Source organism: Danio rerio, chromosome 18 (assembly GCF_052040795.2).
Source record: "Danio rerio strain M-AB ecotype USA chromosome 18, GRCz13ab, whole genome shotgun sequence".
Lineage (NCBI taxonomy): Eukaryota > Metazoa > Chordata > Actinopteri > Cypriniformes > Danionidae > Danio > Danio rerio.
In genome coordinates, this window is record NC_141038.1 from 32,738,436 (window position 1) to 32,761,286 (window position 22,851).

General features: G+C 34.6%; 1 protein-coding gene and 1 long non-coding RNA gene across 2 annotated transcripts in view; both read right to left on the minus strand.

Annotated features, from left to right (window-relative positions):
- The window catches only part of LOC137488296 (uncharacterized), a 724,224-nt gene that overhangs the window by 254,168 nt on the left and 447,205 nt on the right, over window positions 1–22,851 (minus strand). The gene's annotated exons all lie outside the window — the stretch shown is intronic.
- Window positions 212–18,905, minus strand: drc4 (dynein regulatory complex subunit 4). Its single transcript, NM_199634.1, is given in 11 exon segments — window positions 212–397; window positions 2,956–3,021; window positions 3,129–3,338; window positions 3,524–3,610; window positions 3,731–3,898; window positions 8,682–8,887; window positions 13,786–13,840; window positions 16,209–16,415; window positions 16,499–16,696; window positions 18,396–18,479; window positions 18,812–18,905. Coding segments are annotated over 11 exon segments (1,428 nt in total). The 5' UTR covers window positions 18,815–18,905; the 3' UTR covers window positions 212–253.

Genomic DNA, 22,851 nt, shown 5'->3' on the forward strand with positions numbered 1-22,851 from the left:
TATTGTCACAATAAATTGCAGGAGAATAATATGTTTTCTTAACTTTCAGCCTGTTGAGCTCTCTTGGACACTGCATATGTTATTCAGATGGAATGTCAAATTTAAAAAGAACATTTTCCATATGCTATTTAACAGAAGAACACACTGTAATTCTTCACATTTATTAAAACTAAATACTAAAAAATCTGAATGAAATTTTATTAAAATAGCATTTGATTATTTGTTTATTATTATTATTTTTTTTTTCAAAATGCTAATTTGAAGAAGAAACAAACATAGCAGGGCCCTGGCCAACACTCTGTCCATTGCTTTTAAGTGGCTCGAAGCAGAGCTCTTCCACAGGAATACCAAATGCTCGCAGCTTTGCTTCAGAAGTCTTTAGCAAGTCATTATGGGCCTGTGGATAGAAATAGACAACTCTTTACACATCATAAAGGCAGACTATAGTACATAAAAATATTTTTAGTTTAATACTTTTAAACTAATACACAGTCATTCAGAAATACGAATAACCTTCTTGACATGCAATTTTAACTCCCATGTTCATTAATTTTGTAGAGATCATCCACAGGATACAAACCCTTGAGACTTTATGTAGTGCAGGGGTGTCAAACTCAATTCCTGGAGGGCCGAAGCCCTGCACAGTTTAGTTCCAACCCTGCTCCAACACGCTTACCTGTAGGTTTCAAACAAGCCTGAAGGACTCAATTAGTTTGATCAGGTGTGTTTAATTAGGGTTGGAACTAAACTGTGCAGAGCAGCGGCCCTTTTGAAACTGAGTTTAACACCTGTGCTGTAGTGTTTAAATTATCTTACTAGTTTATACTCATGCGAGTGAGTGATTTATGTAGAGATATGAAGCAATCACAACCATGTACACCACTAAATATTCTGCTCATTAGTAGACATTTCAAATAAGACATCCCACCCAGCAAGTAACAAGAGGAGAATGAGTTGGAATCCAGATGTACGTTTATTTGTGGATTTTGGAAGAAAATGCCGCCTTCTCTTAATTGTTGTTGCAGCCGCATGCCCTGCAAGTGTTTTTCTCACTAAAGTGGCACTATTTCCTCTTGTTTGTTCTAGATTGATATTTTATCTAGTAATTTGCGGCTATCATGGAGTCTATGAATATGCAAGACACCTCTGAGACTTCCTGAAGAGGTGGTATGTCTAAAAAGTGTAAACCTACCTACACTAGGGATTTACACACTCTAAAATAAAAACAAAATTCAAATTGTTTGCATTTTTTGTTTGGTTATAAAATATATATATATAGAATATTCCCTTTCACAGAATATTCCCAGCAAATATCCATAAAACTACCAGAATGGCTTTACCAGTAAATTAAAACACAAAACATGTGAGGGTAAGTTCTGATATCATTAACTAGTATTTTTGTTGACAAAATATGATTTCAAATTTATTTTAAACTGGCATTAATGTAGCTGGTTGTCTCAATTAAAAAAAAAAAAAACTAAACCACAGGATATAAATTACGCTCTACTTGCAGGTTAAAAAAAAAACAAAAAAAAAAAACTTATTTATCCCAAATAGTCATGGGTTGAATCATACATTCCAGCAACAAATATAGAAAAGTTACACAGAAAAGTACACAGCAGTGCAACAACTTAGGAATCATTAACAGTGTCCTTGTGTTTGAAAACAAAAGATGCCGAAATGCCATGTTGTTGTAGTCATTGACTTGCTACTCTAAATAGACGCTGTGTCAGAAATCACCAACTACTCAAGTATGTAGTGCATTTGAATTTACTACATGAGCATTAGAAAAGTACATTTTATATAGTATGAATGTAGGTAGTATAAATGGGACTCGGATGTACTACATTTACAATTTGTTGTAAGTACATGACCTACCCATGTCAGTTGTGTTACTTTAGTCTCATGAACTGAATCACGTGGAATCATGGGATAGCATAGCGTCCATTGGATGTGCACTTCAGAATACTGTGCATACTGTTTTTTGAATACTATGAATTCAGACATACTACTCGGGTCGCTCGAATTCAGACATACTACTTGTTTAATGTACTAAATACTATGAGTTTTTGGATGCAGCCAGAAGCTCACAATGCTTCTTCCGCTGAGTTCTTCTGATTGGTCCATTGCTTTAGAACTGAAATGAATGAGTGTTGCAGCGTTTTAAAGTTGGATACAGTGTTAGCATTTTCATTAGGAGATTTCAGTTTTGAAGTTTAGAGAATACAATTAAAAAAATATTCACAAGTTATTGTTTTTTCTGTTGTTTCATAAAGACGCTTGGCCTCAAACATTGAAATTTTTATACACAGTCTTCTAATTGTACTACTTTGTTTTCATTATTCCACTTATTTTGTACTTTTGTATCACAAGAAGCATTTCAAGTTCTGTAGCTTATTGCAATAAACACTTTTGCAAGTTTGAAATAAACAGAAAAAAGCAAGCACTGAAGATTTGTTGCTTATTCCTGTCGTACATACTGAACCTTGACTTCTGTTTACCCTTATACCCTTAATATTTACCAATTTGACTACACAGATGTCTGAGCAATGAAGATGGGCTGTGTGTGATATGTTGAAAAGTATTATATTATATTATATTATATTATATTATATTATATTATATTATATTATATTATATTATATTATATTATTATATTTTAATATAATATACAACTCTGATGAAGAGAAACACTTTCGGATATGTAAACGAACATTTGAGTATGTGCTGCAGCTTGTGATATCCTCTTGAAATAAAAGACCAAAACCCTAACTCACCAGTTGGCAGCTTGCACTTACCGAAAAAGTATGTATGTGTGAAAGGTGCTTTAGACTAATTCAGCTTTTTTTCGTGACCATGGTTGTTATGTTTGCTGTTGTATGCTAAAACTACATGTGACATTTATTTTCTCTGAAATACTTAACATTGGTGCCATCTGCAAAAACAATTGCTTACCTTGCAAACTCGTGCAACTTCATACTGTAAGTCTTTAATAGTATGGTTTTTGGACTCCAAAACTTCCTAAACAAAAGTAAGTAACTCTTGAGACACATTAACAAACACCATTTTTTTAGAACCAATTCAATAATTATCTTTTCAATTGGAGAAGTCTTTATAAAATCCTTTACCTCCAATTTATGGGTGACCACACTGAGGGTGGTGGGGTCCAGGTTGGAAGCAGACAGCACCTCACTGAGCTGGGCTTCCTTCTTCTCAAGCGTGTCATTGAGTGTGTTCAATTTGCACTCAAGCAGCAAGTTTTTAAAACCACTCTTCTGTTGAACCTCTAGAATGGCTTTAGTGAACTTCATGTACAATTCGTCCCGCTCCAGTTGAACCTGCACAATCAAAATTTCTTTAGCTATTACACATGCAGCAGTCATTAATCATTCTGCTGTTATATTACAGTGTGAACACAACATTCTTGTCGTTCTTGCTCTTTAAAGCATAGATCAACTTTTTTCCCTTCAAGTATGATGTCTAGCTTCTACTAAATTTCTAAAGAAAAGTTCCTCCAAATCACCTTAGAAAATCTCTGCTCCAACACTTCAAGCTCCCACTTAAGCTCTTTCATTTCTCTGTCAGACATTTTGAGACGAGCTCTTGACCGCTGTGAGCAAACATATAGAACATACATTACATATATCACACCACATACAAAAAGGAAATTCTGTTATATTCCAGAACAATTCACTAGCTTTACAGTACATTTCTAGGACCTTAAACATACAGTTAAAATGCTCTTGTCCTTCTCATAATTGGCAAGCTGTTTCTGAAGCTCAGCAACTTGTTCTTTTGCCTTCTGTGAAGACTCTTTAAGCTCCTTATTCTGCTCAAGTACTTCCGCCATCTCTTTATTTCTCTTCTCCTCGTTCTTTTTCATTTCCTTTAACTCTTCCTGCACACATTTCACCACAAGAGAAAACATTTAAAGCCTGACAAAAAAAAACACTTAATGTATCTCAGCAGCAGCAGTGTGAGAGCATGACATCAGGGAGCAAACATATAGCTTAAGTGCACAATACATAACAATAGTACAAGTAAAAACTTTAAGTACTTTAAGTGATCGGCGTGACCCACCGCGCCTGCCTTGAACATAGCCGTGCATTTATACTTCTGCATGCTTATTGTGTTCTTTAATAACGCTTCCGAAATGCAAGCTGGCAGTTGGTTTTATGTTCTCCTTTGTTGAGTTTTTCTGTGGGTATTTTGTTCTTTCTGAACGCTACAAGTAGCCAAAACTTACTCATTTAGAGGCGGGTACCAGCGGATGTGCAAAAACTTTAATCATAAGGTAAACCTAAAACACAAGTCTCCATCTGGAGCACCTTTACGGGACTCCACACTTGTGAACACTCACTCCATCGGGCTCTCAACACTATCCACGCTTGTCACCTGTACCAAGCCGACAGAGCTTGGGCTACACAACATTGCGACATGTAGTAACATTTTTTGAAAGGTGCGTATCAGCATTGTCGGCCATGCGACAACACGAAGGCTGTGCCGGAGCATACGTGTGCACTTGACGCAGAAGTATAAATAAGCCTTTACAGTTGGCGTGTGTTTGAGCGCTTCTTAGAAATTGAGCACATTGAAAGAACAATGGCTCATAATTAAGTCAATTGTCAAATGACAAAGACCAGTGTATTTGCAGATAAGGGATGGGGAGATGCTTTTGAGAGGCCACAGAGAGGACGCTCTAATGCTGATTCACATGGAGCCCTCAGCGCTTGACCGAGGGCGTGTCTGAAGTTAGAGCTCATACAATCGTCATAGAAGCATCAGCCAATGAAATTAGACCGCAACTGGCTACTGTCTAAGCTAGAGTATTTGCATGAATCAGACTGATTGGCTGACGCTTCTTTTGGCCCTTGAGAGGTTGAGAAATTCCCAACTTCTGCAGCAAGCTGCACACAATTTAGTTTGGCAACACTTCCGTGACGTCTCCCATTTAAATTGAATTGAAAATGTTGGCACTGACGCCCCATGTGAATCGGGTGTAAGGGTGAGAGAGCTTGTCTCTACAAGATGGGCAGTTTCCTAGAAGATTTTTTTTTTTTTTTTTTTTTTTTTTTTTTTGCTACAGCACCTTAGCGTCTATTTATTGTTGAGAAACCAGAGTAAAAAATGTTTTGACATGAATGACAGCTGCCATCCCTGACTTCCTCATCATCCAAGCCCTCTGGACTTTTTAAATTAAAATACATTTTCATTGATCGGATCTCAAGTGAACAACACTAAATAGATGTGTGAAACGTTTTGAGCTTGTACACTTTCAACCCTATTCTAAGGTGAATTTAACTCAACTGCTTTTGTAATGTGAATAAACATGTGTTTGAATTCATTGAAACAGCTGCTAAAGAACACCTCTCCACCTACTGAGCTCATTCAGTAAACGAGCGAGATGTGTTGTAGAAGTGCACTGGAGAGACAGGTTTAAACCTTGTTGTTGACAATCCTTTGACAAGCTTATATATTATTGGAGAAACATGTATAAAGGAGAATGTTCTCTTACCAGTCCAGATATGCTTTATCTCTTATTTATTTAAAAATAAATAAGTATTTGACTGCTAATTAGATTTTTAAAATCTCAGTTAATAATTTCTGTTCAAAGCAACATTCAAGAATGCAATTTAAGCCTCAGAAACTGGATGGTTGCATGCTTTTGATCTGTCTTCTGAACAACTGATTATTCCTAGAGTATCAAAATCGATTGTGGGCAGTAGATCCTTCTCATATCTGGAACCTCAACTCTGGAACAGCTTTCCTAGCACAGTTCGGGAGACAGACACTCTCTGTCATTTTAAAACAAGATCTCTTTGCATTAGCATACACATAAAACAAAAATGCATAACTTTTGAAATCTAAATCCTCTAAAGGATTGTTACGCTGCATTAATTAGGGCAAATGAATTAAGGCAAACTTCTCAATAGACATTATAATTTTAACGGCATCTAGGCTTACATTAATCTGTTTCTCCTTAACCCGAGATCTACATAAATCCTGCACCAAGCCATATCCTGAGCAGATGCTGTGGCGGTTATGGAGGAGTGGAGAGCATGAGACTCGTAAAGATCCCAGTAACAGACAAGTCTCCGAATTGATCCTATTGGCTAGCCTGAACTCAGACCTGACACTTCTCCACGATGGACAGCCATCATTCTCAAGTCTCCGCCACCTAGACTGCAGCTCTGCACAAAAAGTTTGGCCAATGGAGAACTGGTCATGCTCAACTGACCCTGGTTTTTCTCAAGTTTTTTTTTCCCTTCTTTTTCATCAATCGGTGAAATGTATTTCTCAAGACTGGCTTGCTTGGTTTGGGACTTGGTGTGGAGCTGCGCATCACTGGATTTGCTCCAGTGTTTGGGCTTTCAGCAGTTACATTTTTACTATAATTAAAGCTTGGCTGAATATGTTTACATTTACTAGAACTTCTTCAATGTTAAGCTGCTTTGGCAAAATCCACATTGTAAAAGTTCTACAGAAATAAAGATTACTTGAATTAAATGATTTCATAAAAAAAGTATTACTTTTGATTTAAAAAAAATAGTGGTAATGAATTCAAAACAAAAGCATAATAAGAACAGCATATAGCATATAAACATGTACATATACAAATATACATTTAATTTTGTAAAACAGAATAAAGTATGTTGGCCTAATAGAAGTCAACTGGGAAAAAAATGATTTATCTATAATTTTCTTAGTTAATGTATATAAAGTAGTCTATTTATAAAGTGTGCTTAATTAATCTGGTACTTTTTAATGTTTCTTTTTGTACAATATGAAAATTGCAATTTTATTTTTTTTTATTTTTATTTTTTTGCAGTAACAACACCAACTCACAGACATTTCCTTGTCAGAGAAGTGGCTAAAATGGTGTAAAGTGGACAAAATGGACAGATTTAAATGCCAGGTGTGAATGGTAATGTGACACCTTTGTCCATGCGTGATAGGATATATATCTATAACACACATACACTTTCCTTCACACACATACACTATGGACATTTTTTTTAGCTTACCCAATTCACTTGTGTGTGGGAAACCTGAGCACTCAGAGTAAACCCACGCAGTGAGAACATGCACACTCCACACAAAAATGCCAACTGACCCTTATGCTGTGAGGTGAAAGTGCTACCCACTGCACCACCGAACCACCCTATAGAGTCATGGTTATAATTGTTGGCACCCTTGAAGTTTTTTCATAAAATTAAGTATTTTTCACAGAAAAGTATTGCCGTTAATACATGTTTCCTTATACACATTTTATTTCTTTTCTTATGTTTATTATGTTAAATATGTTTATTTCCTTTGTGTGTATGGAACAAAAAAAAAAGGGAGGAAAAAGAGCTAATTTGACAATGTCACACAAAACTCCAAAAATGGGGTTGACAAAATTATGGGCAGCCTTTTAAAATTCTAGATAAATACGAATGTTTTAAGTATGTGATGCTCCTTTAAACTCGCCTGGAGCAAGTAACAGATATGGGCAATATAAAAATCCCACATGAAAGCAGATAAGTTCACTTGACCTTGCACTGTGTGCACCTGCCTATGCCACACTAAAACCTGGTTTATACTTCTGCGTCAAGTGATCGGCGTGACCCAAGTGCATGCATGCATTGGGCTCAAACGACTCTCACGTCCGCCCTCACTCGTCAGCGCTACCAAGCTGACCAATCATAAAGCTTGCACTACACGTCGTTGCAATGTGTAGTTACATTTTGTGGGAGGTCCTCATCAGCGTCGCCTATGGCCACAGTGAGGGCTATGCTTCCACGCGTAGTAGGCTGCACTGTAGCGTACGTGTTTGCTTGAAGTATAAATCAGTCTTCTTAAGTATGGACAAAAGCCACTGTTGCTAATCACCCTGGGCATGGATGGAGAAGAAAAACTGTCCCAAACAAGTTCCAAAGAAATTCAAGCTCTCCTGCAGGTTCAGGGAGCAAGTCAGAATTATTAGTCCCCTTGAATTCCTAGCCTTTCTGTTTACATTTTTGCTTAATTTCTGTTTAACGGACAGAGAAAATTTTTTTCAGCACATTTCTAAACATACTCGTTTTAATAGCCTATTTCTAATAACTGATTTATTTTATGAAAGTAAATAATATTTTACTATTTTCAAGACACTTCTATACAGGTTAAAGTGATATTTAAAGGCTCAACTAGGTTAATTAGGCAGGTTAGGGTAATTAAGCAAGTTATTGTATAACAATGGTTTGGTTCGAAGACTATCGAAAAAATAGCTTAAAGGGGTGAATAATTTTTAAAAAAATAAAAAAATGCTTTTATTCTAGCCAAAATAAAACAAATATATTTCTCCAGAAGAAATAATATTATCAGACATACTGTGAAAATCAGACATACTGAGCTCAGTACATTCTGACAAGAAAGAATGTTTACTTATTCTTATAATTTGTAATTAAAACTTCTGCTAGCTAAATTGCAGAGAAATTGCAGATCACATATACCATGGCAAACAAATAATTTATACACAGTTATTCAGTTATTCAAGACCTTCTAACCAAAATACTGGAAATACCATATAAAGGTAAACAACATTGCCAATCCCTAAATTCATTCTGTCAAATGTCTTTGTATGAAAACTAAGCATTGACAGCTACAAGCAAACTGCATGAACCTGCAATATAAATAAAACCATCATTGTGTTCTTTTACCTTGAGTGAAGTGATAAGGTCCAGATTCTTGTAGACTATGTCACTGAAGTAGTTTCTGATGTCTCTGAAAGCTTTTTCATGGTTCTTCATCAGCATGTTAATGTGGGTGTTCTTCCGCTCCTCAATCTCATGAATCTCTGTCTTGCGTCTCAGTTCTTCCTCCTGACGCAGTTTCTGCATCCTTTTCTCATATTTGGACCCAATTTCTGTGACAGTATTTTGACTCAAGTTAGATTATTGCACAAAGTCTTCATTTCTCATTCCTTTTGTTTTATGCTACACTGTATTTTTACAGAAAATTATGTAAAAAATATTTGCTACTCATCAATACACAAGTGCTTCAAAATCAATAATGAGATAATGAATTAAAAGAACAGCAAAATAATAATTATCAAAGGGGTGACCCAAAATGGTCGAATATTTAATAATTCGATAGGAGGGGCCTGATTTAACTGTCAATCTCTGTTAAATAATCACATAGATTTTGTCATAATGATGTAAATAAAATTCACAAGTATTTTAACATGCATTAAATAAATCCAACCACCCATAAAAGGTTTACGTTTCACTTTCTATGATCTGTGACAAACAGAGAATGATGATCTATAGACAGCAGGGATTTAAAACCTTCAAAACAACTGTGATAAGAAAGTTAATAAGTTCATTTTTAATTTATTAAAATTAAAAAGGCACTTGTAAAATATGATACAAGAACAGGAAAAGGCAAGTTGTGCCAACAGCTCATGTCCTCATTCAACATCTTCTAACTTAAAGCATGTAAGTTTTTGTAAACCTATAAGATTCTCATATCCTTTCTTTTCATTCAACTTGATTAATCAGTGTTTTTTTTCCATTAACAAACTTGACAGGTCTGCAGTGCCAGTAAAGCCTAGTTAATGTTACATGACTTTCAACATTGGCAAATCGCTATGGCATTCAGATTATGTGTCTTTAAATCACTGTGGTATTTCACAAATACGCCAGTTTTAAGAATACATTTAACATGATTCCTGCCTTCCTACCTTATCTAATGCTTTATGTGCTTTAAGACTATAGGACAATACATACAGATTACAAACAATACATTACATGCACTTTGGAGTGAATTTAGGGATTTTTAAAGTCCATTTCAATATGGAGAGTAATTGCAAACAAAAAGGGAGTTTCTCGTTCCCCAACCCCACAAGCTGATGCATTGGGTTAAATCAGACTTTCCAGTCTCCATAGTCTGTCCATTACTTCTACTGTATCTGTTCACCTTAGGGAACGGAAGCAACCCTGTGATGTCAGACAGAGATATTCCAAGATTGCAGCGCCCAAGCTCTAAAAGCTAGAATAAAACCTGCTATTTTCGTCAAAACAGTTAAATTAACCTTGTTTGTTTTATATATTTTCATTACAATGAAAATAGAATTGCCAAATAATGTAAACTTACTGCTTCACTTTTACTTTAAGACACAAAAGTAGAGTCCAATATTATATTAGACGACTAACATTACACCCAACAGGAAATTTCTTAAACCATGTAAAGGATTTTTTCACCAGCAACAGCAACAGCAGTGCCCCTTATTTTCCTTTTATTGCAATGTTCAAATTATACAAATAAGTGGACCAATATGAAATATTTTATATTTAAAACAATTTTATTGTTTTTTTTTATAGAAAAAATACCAAAAGTGGGTCATGTTTTTAGCTGTAAAATACTGAAACGAAAGAAGTTTAAAGTTTGATTGTTTCCAAAATACACATTAAACAGTAAGTAGTAACTGGACAAATCTTTTTAGGCAGTTTCAGACTTCATTAAAATGTTGAGCCATTTTAAATGCTCCATTGTTCTGAGGTTACATGGGAAACGGCATGGACCATCAAGTTTTTTTTTTTTGTTGTTGTTGTTGTTGTTGACATTTTTGGATAAAAAAATTCAATGTTCTTAAAATACTGTTTATGATTAAACAACAAACCTCCTTTTTCATTCAATTTCTTAAATGTTACTGCTTAAATACTCCTATAAAAATGTGAAATATAAACCACTGTTTGTTTTATTTGTATATTACATGGATTTGTATTGTGAATCTTTGTTCTTTGTTTTATCTTTTTCATTAAGAAACATGTCTGCCTTTATTTTGTTATATTTTGCAACCTACCAATAATGGCTTATATTGCTTATAAAATAAGGAAAGTAATTTGGCTGTACAAAAAATCCAAAAAGGTCCACATATTAATAAATAATGCTATGACAGCTGTTTTAACATTAAGATGTGGTTGAATTGTCTCTTTTTACAGTTATAAATAGTTCAACAACACCAGATTGAAGTGGTCTTTACAGGTACACAAAAAGTTGATTTCACTATTTCAATTCAATTTAAAAAATGAAACTCTGGAAAGCTTGAAAACTCGACAGTGTCCACACTGCAGCCCGTAGCTTGATGACAAACTGAACCAGGTCTAATACATAATGAGCATGTGAGTGAGCGGTTGTGTCTAGAAACCCTAATTTTTTATATCAATTATTAAATTACACATTAAATTGTGTGGTATTCACATCTACACCTCCTCTAACCCTAAACCCAACAATTTCAGATATTAACGTCTACACATCCACCAACTCTAAACCCAACCATCACTGTAGCATGAGCGTTACTTTAGTTACAATAGCTATGTCTCATTTCAGAGGCTGCAGCCTCAGAAGGATGCAGACTTCAAAGGTGAGTCCTTCAAAATCCTTTACGTTTTGAAATTAGACAATCTAGCCTACAGAGGACAGATCTTGTTAACAGATCTGTTAATAAGCTTTGATAAAATTTGTAATGACTTTTTTAAAAAGTTTACAACTTATTTTAAGTAATCTGAAGGCAAAACAAGCTGAAAAATATATCCTTTGAATAATACAAGTACACATAAAAATGTAAACTGTCTATTGACCTTATTCTAAAATGTGGAAGTGCGCCTGTTTTCGCGATTGTCTTAGAACTTCCGTTTCAGTCGCCTATGGGAGAAATGACAAGGAATAATAAACGGCAAAAAACGGTCAAACTACTTGCTCTACAAACAAATGTTTGCATGACTATACAGACCAAGTAGAATAATATAACAAGGAAATATCAGTTAACAACATCAAACAGTGAAACGAGCAGTTTTTAATGTCTAAAAATGAATGGAAGTGAATGAGACCGGAAGTCTCGTGCCAAAAAGATTCAAATGGTAGCGCCCGCTCGTCTGCGGAGAATAAGGTCAATAAAATCACTCTTTAGTAAGATGTGTCATACTATTTTTGTTTATTAACAATGTTAATAGTGTTTAGATATCCAGGTAAAATAAACTTATTTCATACATTTAAACCAGAGTTTTCTTTTAAAAACATCCTGCTGTTTTTTTTAAGATACAGCCTTTGTCATGCAGCGATGACACAGCGCACTTCAAATGCTTCTTCATAGGATGCAGCCTCTGAAATGAGACACAAATAATGTCTACTACGTATTGGACCCTTACCAAACACACCTGTATGTAATTATCAAGTGCTGCTTCAGATCCTAACTAATTGATTTAGGTGTATTTAATCAGGATTGGAGCTGAATTCTGCAGGAAGGTAGCTCCCCTGGAACAGGGTTGATGACCCCTGATGTAGATTTATTACACTTAAGCTGCAGTCACAGTAGAGTTTGTATGTGCGAAATTATTAGACATTAAAAAAGCGAGTGATTGCTCCATGTTTTAAATTTCTGTCTAGAGAGTTCATGTTTTGATCCTCAATTGGTCTCGTGCAGTCAAGTGGTGCGATTTGACCCTTGACGCATGACCCTGCATTTCTGGTCTGACGCATTCGTGTGCGTATGAATGAAAGTCTTAGGGGAGAAAAGCGCAGCTTCAGACCAATATATTTATTGTGTTTATTTCTTTTAATTTGGATGATTGTGGCTTACAGCTAATAAAAACCCAAAATTTAGTATGTCAGATAAATTAGAATAGTACCTAATATATAAAAAGTAAAAAGTTTAACAGAAACGTTGGACTACTAAAAAGTATGAAAATGTACAGCACTCAATACTTGGTTGGAACACCCTTTGCATTAATTACTTCAGCCATGTGATGAGGCATGGAAAGCTTAGGTTGCTCGGATAGCAGCCCTAAGCCTTTTACGTTGTTTGGGGCGGTGTCTTGCATCTTATCTTCCTCTTTATAATACCCCATTCTCCATGGGGTTTAGGTCAGGTGAGCTTGCGGGCCAATTTAGCACAGGGATATAATTGACCCTAAGGCTGCGTGTATACCAAAGGTAGTAGCAGTGTGGGTTAAGGCCAATTCACACTACAAGACTTTAAACATAGGCAGATCGATGTGCCCTTCAGACTACACGACTTAATTTTTTGTCTTTAAATATATGTGGTATATACACTACACGACACTATGTAAATTACCCACAACAGCTTTGTTCAGCCACCAAGACCCAGCCAATGAGCTGTTGAGGGCACAGCTGTCAGAAAGAGCTGATGATGCATCATTGACACAGAGATATGTCAGCAGATCGATCACTCATCTATCTACACACTTTAAGGGATAGAAATTGCTTAATCATGCTCTTGTGTCCATGTAAACACAGGGTGAAGCGAGTACATCGATAACTATTTCAGTCAATCACAGACATGTCCGTTGAGCTGCTGAACACAACAGCCATTCAGCTCATGGCTCTCTAATTTGCTGCAGCTTGTCACTACATTTGATCAGTTGGCCAACTGGTCTGGAATATTTAGCATGATGGATATTGATGTTTCGTCTTTGACCAAGTATTGAATGCTGTACATGTTTATACTTTTCGGTAGTCCAAAATTTCTGTGTTAAAAATCCTTTTTTTTTTTTGGTCCTAATTAGTATTCTAATTTTCTGGGAAACTGATTATTAGGTTTTCATTAGCTAGAAGGCAAACATTAATAGTTAAAAAAAAAAAAATAAACACTTTAATTATATTAGTCTTAGTGTAATGAATCAATATAATATATACATTTCACTTTTTGAATTGAATGACTGAAATAAACTTTTTAATGATATTCTAATTGTGATGCACTTGTACTTAAGTGTGTCAAAATAATTTATTAGACAGCAACTTTACCTTGTACTTGTCTGGCAAAATCATTTCTCAAATCAGTAGTTTCCTCATCATGTTTCTGTTGAAAGACAATTTTGTTTAGCTAAACGTAAAATGCAAAAAAGAAGTGTAATTGCCACTGTAATCAGTAATCATGGTGTGAATTACAAAAATACAACTTTCCAATGTTTGTGACATGGATCAGATCAATTTTCAGAAATACATAAATATTATAATAATTAACATTTCTCAAAATGGCAAATGTAATTTATTACAAGAATACTGTCAATTAAATTAATTTGTCAATTAAATAAATGACATCCTTAATTAGACAAATGTTTAAATAAACTACTTACAGGGCTCGACAGTGTGACCATTTCACTCGCATTTGCGATCTGAAAATAGATGTGTGCGAACTGGATAATTTATTTAGTCGCACATGTGCAAATTTTTTTAATAGGCTTTATTGATGACTAGGCGTATAACGTTGGAAATCTATTGCAACTGCTCTCAACAACAGCAGATCTCTGGTTTCACACCATGTTAAAATCAGTTTAACGTTTAAATATTAGTCTTTATGATGCACAATCTTTGTTACTGTTTTTTTTAACAGTTATGTGTTTGTTGATTTTATATATAGTAATAAATCCATATTTTCAGTAAATCGGATACACTGTAAACACTTACATTAATTAAACTGACACCATTTGATATAAAATATTCAAATCAACTCTAAACATTTCTAAATAGTATTCTCTATGACGCACAAGCTTTTTTTTACAGTTGTGCCTTTGTTGTTTTTATATACAGTAATGAATCTATATTTTTATTAAGTCAAATACACTGTAGACACTTAGGTAAATTAAACTCTGACACCATTTCAGATAAAACATTCAAATCAACTCTAAAATTGTCAGAATACTATTATCTATGATGCACAAGCTTTGTTATTTACAGTTATGTCTTTGTTGATTTTATATACAGTACTGAATCCATATTTTCAGTATATCTGATACACTGTAAACATCTAAATGAATTAAACTCTGACACCATTTGAAATAAAAGGTTCAAATCAACTCTGATTGTGAAGGGGGTCCGGTGTGAAGGGGGAGCATTGTGCGGTGCGCGTACTGAAGAGCGGGAAGCCGGTATGGAGATGGTTGCTCATTGGGTTTGGTGTGCATGGAGAATGTAGCAAAAAACAGAGACTGAACAATACGTGAGATGGGTCTGAAATACAGGAGACTCCCGGGAAAAAACTGGAGTGTTGGCAGGTATGTTCTTTACTGATCACTAATCAGTCACAGCTTTACTCTAGTACAGGCTTATAAATAGTACAGGCTTATAAATAGGTCAAAGGTGATGGGACACCGCCTTGGTCCCAAAAAAAAAATGGTTTGTTTGCCACCCATTTACAATTTGTAGTTTTGATCCTACCTACCTTTTCTAAATAATATTTTACTCTAAAAAACAAAACAGGGGAATCCCTCTCAGCCTGGTGCTGGAAAGTAAAGTATATCACGGCCAACCCTATGCCTGCGTGACACTTCTCCGGGTAATCGAGGCTTTTCCCTCTGAAACTCTCCACACACAATTGCGTTCTTTACTGTATTATGGAGAATATACTTTTGCTTTACATATTTTTATTATTGTTTTTTTTTTTTTACATTTTTACATACAGCATGCTTATGGTTTTGTTGTATGCTACTGTATACAACAGTTATGTTTCTACATGTCATTTATGTTTACAGTGTACCTGTTCCTTCTCTTAGCAGATTATTTTCACTGTAGAACATTGTATTGAAATGTAGTAATAAGTCAATGCAAATGTTAATAAAAAAAAAATGCCAAGCAGTTTTAAGTTTTGCATTTCTTCTTCCTAATTGTATTAAAATTTGACTTAACCAATGATAAATCAAGATACATACCTCAAATAAAAACACATGGCACATTTTATTATCTACATTATAATATTTTCTAAATGTTATATTTTTTATACAAAAATATTTAAACCAGCTAGAACTTAAATGTAAACAATAATAAATATTACAATACATATACACTATACTTACTTCCAGACCATTTATATCAAAGTTGATATTTAGCCGCACCATGTTGGTGTTTCGTAACATCTCATTTTTAGGAGATGGGTCGTTAGCCCAACACTCAACTCCCAAGATGGAGTACCAGGACATACACACATACACTACAAAAAATGTAGCTTACCCAATTGTTGCTTCTTGACCTTCTTGCTGTGAGGCGACAACGCTACCTCTTGCACCACCATGCCGGCCACACGTTTACACCATACATTAATTATTCCTGTATGTCACACTGGACCCTGTAGTTTTAATTTCACCCTAACCCACGTCACCTAAACTATTTGACCCTTTAAAAAGTAAAGTAATTCACACCTTGATTTAATGATGTTAAAATCATTGACGTACTAGATGAATTCTCTTTAACACATTTTCACTGGACAGCTCTTGTTGTTTCAACTCAAGTTTCAAACTGCGCATATCCTTCCACTGCTCCTTCTCCAAATCAGCATGCTCATCCTGCAGCAGTTTGGTGCTGATGATGCTTTCAGCCTTTAGCTCAGACAGCATGTTCTGCTGTTCGTACAGCAAGTGCTTCACCTTCTGTTTATAAACCTGAATGATACAAAAAAACTGTGTTGTTTTTGTTTTAAGTGTTGACTTAATTTGTGGTAAAATGACTAGACCGCTTTTAATACCTTAATTTCCACTTGGTGGCGTTCCTCTACTTCCTCCAATTCACGCTCTCTGTTTCTCAGCTCACACTTATTCTCTTCGAGATGTCGTCGTGTAATTTCCCAGAAAGTGTGAATTTTGTCCCTCTCTAGCTGGAAATAGTTGCGTTCTTCTCTCTCCCTGTCCAGCTCCTCTCGGAGACGCATTATGTGCTCCTCCAACTACCAAACAATCATGAGTTAATGGCAGGTTGTTGAAAAAAATAATAAAATGAACATCAACAGCTTACAAATTATGCTCAATTACATCATCAGGGATGGGCAGTATTTATAATACATGCATTTTAAATACGTATTTGAGTATTTTGTAATTTGTATTTGATAGGGATGTTTAAAATGGGTTAATATTTTGTATCAAAATACTTTAGTGTCTTGTATTTTTAAAATATAGTAAAATACTTAAGAAGGTTACATGATGACATCATAAAAATGCAACCTCTGATTATAGCTTTATCAGCTATTTGGCTTGGCTTGAGATCAGAACAGAAAGTTTATTAAGAAGGTCATCACTGCTTGGAGTATATGCATGGAAATTTTGCACACATAAAGAAAACAACAGACAAATGGCAAAGGTATATTTAAGAGCAAGTCAACAATCAAACTGAGACTGTAAACTGAGACTCTTCCAGTGGAAAAAGAACTGAAAAAATCTTGGGAAAATGAGTAACCTTCACAAATAAAAGTAGTTTTAAATAGATTGATGATAGATGTATCAGAATAAGACAAACAACAGAAAAATAAGTCATACAGTGGCGATACCTATACTTCATTGGCTGTTTTAAATGAAAGTAGCTAATCTGCCGGTGCTCTTTACTGGTAATGAATAGGAAAGATGTCTGTCTAAAGATGTCAAAGTGGCAGAATACAGTATATAAGTCACAGAAATGTAATACTCTAGTATACAGATTGGCCAAAAACTCTAGACTCCACACTTTGCAAAAACAGATAACTCAATTTTTTGAAGATGGTGTGCACTGAAGAGAACAATTGCAAAAAAACTGAAGATTTTAGTAGTTGTTCAGAAATTATGTTTTATATTAAGCATTGAAGATTTCAATAAAAATAGATGTATTTAAAAACATGGTGTGAACAAAAAAATCAAATAACCTCTTCATAGATCATATACGTTTTGAAATATGAGACTGTTAAGAGATTGTTGCAGTTTCACTAGCCAGGCAATAGATGGAAGCACAATAAAGATTTTCCCATAAACGCACCGATAATATAATCCTTCCTGTGCAAACTGGGTGTATAGAGGTATGCAGTTACATACCTTTGACAAGCAAATATGATGGGTATGACAAGCAAATATGACAAATATGTTCAGACAGATGAACTTTATATGATTGGATATATTCCAACTCATTATCTTACATGGCTTTTACAGTGATTAAAGAGAACATATTCAAGACAGGACTTTGTGTATAAAATTTGTACAAATGTATACTAAAATGAAAGAGAAACAAGGATTATTAATACCTGTCAAATCTTGTTTACTTCACTAAGTCAGTAAAATGGTGAAGAGATTGACCGAATAAGCCTATTGATTGAAGGGTTGAGAAGAAATGTTATACTCCCTTGTAAAAGTACTTTGTAGTATATTCAAAATACAAAATACTGCATTGTTGTGGCTGCAGTATTTTGTAGTTTATTTTGATAGATTTCAAATTGATGTATTTTGGTATTTTATTTTAAAATACAATTCAATGTATTTTTGCCCATCCCTGATCATCATCGCCATAATATTATTTTAAGCTAACTTACTATTAAATTAGGGTGAACTGGCTGACAAGGACATTTTAGTGGAAATGGGTGACTATTGCAGATCTGTGGTTACTATCTAACGTTACCGACAAAATACCTGCTCTTTTGACATCTCCTCTGTGGACAAGCCGTCCACTACTGTTGGAGTTTTGCCCTTCGGCGACGATTTTCTTTTTGGTGGCTGAAATATGAAGTGATAAGTTAACGCTAAACAGGCTAACGTTACATTCGATCAAGATGAGATCTCTGCATCTATTACAAACAGCACAGTATCGTTAGAATGTAATGTTGCTAGTCAATAAACGATAAGAAATACGTTAGATTTGGTAGATTAACTAAGTTACCATTTGCAATTAACGTTAACACATTATAACACATTTTGGCTTAACGTTAGTGTTTATCGATGAGCTAACATTTAAAAACTGAAAAAATAACACTAAATTTATAACACAAGTTAACAACATAAGAAATACATAAAACACAAAATTTCAAAAAGTTTTAAGATTTTCTTACCATTATTTGGGAACGCGTAATTTTCGCCACAAATGAAAATGCATTGAATTGTTTCACAACGGTTTCCTAGCAACATGGGACTGGTGAACCAAAAGGGTAAAAACATTGTCTTCTTCTTTGTAGGATGGGCTGCGTTTTTTGCACTAACTAAAGGGAACATAGCGCCACCTCCTGTTTTATTTTCAACATGGTTGATTAGGTTGAAGTCAAATCTATTAGCCCTTCTGTGGAATTTTATTTAAAAAAATCTCAAGTATGAATTGGGTTAACTAGGCAAGTTAAGGTAATTAGGCATGTTATTGGATGACCATGGTGTGTTCTAAAAACATTTATGGGCTAATAATATTTGGGCTTATAATGTTGAAATTTAAAATTGTTTAAGAAAAATATATTAAAATAGTTTAATTCAAGCCAAACTAACAAGACTTTCCATAAAAGAAAATACAGGAAACACAAACACCACAAACATAAGGAAGAACTTTTTATGTGACAAAGAAGACATGGAAAGCAAATACTGTTTGTAACTTTCAATAAGTAATTCTGTGCAGTAATTGTATATAGAAAAGCCTAGATTTCATTTACATTTCAAGACATACAGTGAATTGTTAAAATTAAAACAAATGGAAGAAGTTTCAGTTTTGGCTATATGTGTAAAATATAATTTCATAAAGGGCTTTAATATATACAGGGGTTGGACAATGAAACTTAAACAGTGACCAATTTAGTGTTTTTCATGGCTAAGTTCGACCAGCCGGGAGGCCAATCATTGATTGTCTATTCCACCAGTAAAAGCAGGGTGTAAAGGTTTAATTAGCTGCGTAATAGAACAGTTTTGCTTTAAATATTACAATGCACACAACATTGATGACATATCAGAGTTTAAAAGAGGACAAATTGTTGGTGCACATATTGTTGGCATATCTGTGTCCAAGATAGCTAGTCTTTCTAGTGTATCAAAAAACATGGTAAGCAGGAGGATTTGAGCATACCACCAATAAGGATGTACCACATTCAAAAGGAATAACTGAGGATGCAAGAGGTAGTTGTCTCCCAAATTGTACCCGAATTGTCATCCAAAACAATAAAACCACAACTGCCCAACTCACTACAGAATTAAATGTGCATTTCAACTCTTGTTTCCACCAAAACTTTAGGGAGATCCACGTTATCAGTATGAATTGATAACAGGAAAGTCAAGTTAAACTTCTCCCATGGCCTGCAAAGTCACCAGAACTAAATATTATTGAGCCACTTTAGGGTGTTTTGAAAGAGCAGTTAGGAAACGGATTCCTCCACCAGCATCAATTAGTGACCTGGCCACTATTCTGCAAGATATATATATATATATATATATATATATATATATATATATATATATATATATATATATATATATATATATATATATATATATATATATATATATATATATATATATATATATATATATATATATATATATATATATATATATATATATACATATATATATATATATATATATATATATATATATATATATATATGTATGTATGTATGTATATATATATATATATATATATATATATATATATATATATATATATATATATATATATATAATTTATTTATTTTTCTCTCTCTTGTTTTTTTATATTTCCCAAATGATGTTTACAGTATTTCCTATAATATTTATATATATACATATATATATAATTTTTATACAGCAGTTCTTCTTAACCCAGCCACTGAGGCAATTTGTTCCGGCCCTCCAAATAGTGTGACCAAGACATCAAAAATAAATTTAGTTCAGTCGAAAAATGGCTGCTATTGTTATGAAGTGACGTGCGTCTGTTCAATACAGCATAAGCTGCAGTTAAAGCATAGGCAAGTGGCGCGGGCAGCCGAAAACATTTGGATGTGTTTGTAGAAAAGGCCTTTTGTACTACAGTATACATTGACATCGTCAATAGGGATGCAACAATTAGCCGATTTCACTATAATAACTGCGCTTTAATTTGACACAGTTAACTAATCATAAAGGCTTCTCTAAGCCGCATTTCTGTTGCACAGAACAAAACGAACCTGCTGCAATTAAAGAAAGTTATGCCAAGTTGCCAACTGTGCTCTATTTTTACTATAACAGCAGCCATTCCCATATCATGTCTTCTCCCCTTGCAAGTTTGTTTAATGTAAGAATATATGACAATATGCGCGCACAAGCGGAGAAACGGATGCGCTTGCGTCTTTCTGGGTGCACACAGTATAAAACATCTCACTGTGAGAGTTGTGCGTGCCTTTCAGTGCAATGTAAACAAAAGATATGTTAGACAAATTATTATTAAAATGATTATGCATAAACGCAGATGCAATAACAGTTAATCTAAATAGCTACTTGCCTAATATAAAGCTTGAATTTACCTTAGACGTGATAACCGTGAAACCATGATTATTCTTTAGACTATATAATCGTACAACCAAAATCTATAATTGTTGCATCCCTAATAGTTATGCAGTTCAAAAAATAACATTTGAATGTGTCTGAATGTCTGAATGTAGAAAAGTCTACTTTAGCAATGCAATAATTTTGTTGTGCTCAGAAATACAACATTTGAATGTTTGTAAAAAAAAAAAAAAAAAAAAAAAAAGAAGAAGTCTATTGTACAATGCACTGATTTTAAGTAGTTTCAAAATACAACATGTTAACATTTTATTGTAGAAAAAGCCAACGTGGGTGTCCTAAGGAAAATACAGCATATGGGCTCCTATATGCAGTTATGTTATCACTCATAAAGCAAGTCATTTCCCTCTGGCCCTTCGTTTGGGATGCTTTTCATGAACCATGCCCCCATGAAAAACTAATTGAATAGCCCTGGTCTACAGAACAAACCACTGCTATACAATGACATGAAAAGTCATGAGGAACACAATAAATAGAGTTTTTTGTTTTGTCTGCAATACACTACAAATCAAAGTAAATTTAAAAAACACTACTTTCTTTTTTTATTTGCATTTTCCATACTGTTACAACTTTTTTCTGATCTGGGGTTGTAGTTCAGAAGGCCAGTGTAATCAGGTGAGGTATTATTCAGTGGTTGGTATTGTGATCTCTAGTCGCGTTTCCACTATCGTGCCTAAAGTGAGCGAGCCAGTGCGAGCCAAGGCCAGTCGCGTTTCCACTGTCACTTCCAGGGCCTAATCGGGCCAAAGTGGGGCTTTCTTGGGGCCAGCTGCCGGCCTTTTTCAGCCCGCCGAATACCTTGGGCCAAGGAGGGCCAACTGGGGCTTCGGGGCGGAGTGAAAGGAGAGGCGGACTTTGCCCCGAGTCTGGGAAAGATGGCTTGCCATCATTACACTAGTTTGCGCCAAAACACATTAAAAAACACAGAAAAATTGACTTAGTGCACATTAAATTGGGAAAACTAAAAAAATACAGATTTTGTATTATTAAAAAGTTTAGAAGCTAAACTTAAGAGGCAGTTGTAGTTTAATTTTATTGATGATTCCACATACGAAATTTATTCGGAAGCTTAACAAACTGCTTTGGAGAATTTGATGTTCCCCCATTAAAAGAAAAGGCCTGAGCATACTGCCCAAGAGGTGTTTCAAAGATGGCCACTGACTCACCAAGTGAAATGACTTGCCTTAAAAGGACTTTGTTGAGATGCATCCAACATTGATGTCACGTGATACCTATAATTTTTTCACCACTCTCTGGATTTCTAGAAAAACGCAAGATGAATTTGTACATTTAAACAAGCATTCTGTAAATTCCATCAAAAATGTATTGTTATGCTCCTGGTTGTACTGATCTTTTTGTTTGACTTACTCATTTTTAAACACCATGCATATAAGACCATGGTGAACAATAACTCCTCAGTGGCTGTTACCTGGAGAGGCTGCATGCAGATACTATTGGTTACCTGCAGCAATTGCGGACCTTTATACTTAGAATTATTGAAAACAAACAAAGACGCATGCAGGCAATATGGACCCTTTTCACAAGACTGTTATGACACATTTAATGGTCATCAGCATCTTAAATACTTGAATAAAAAAAA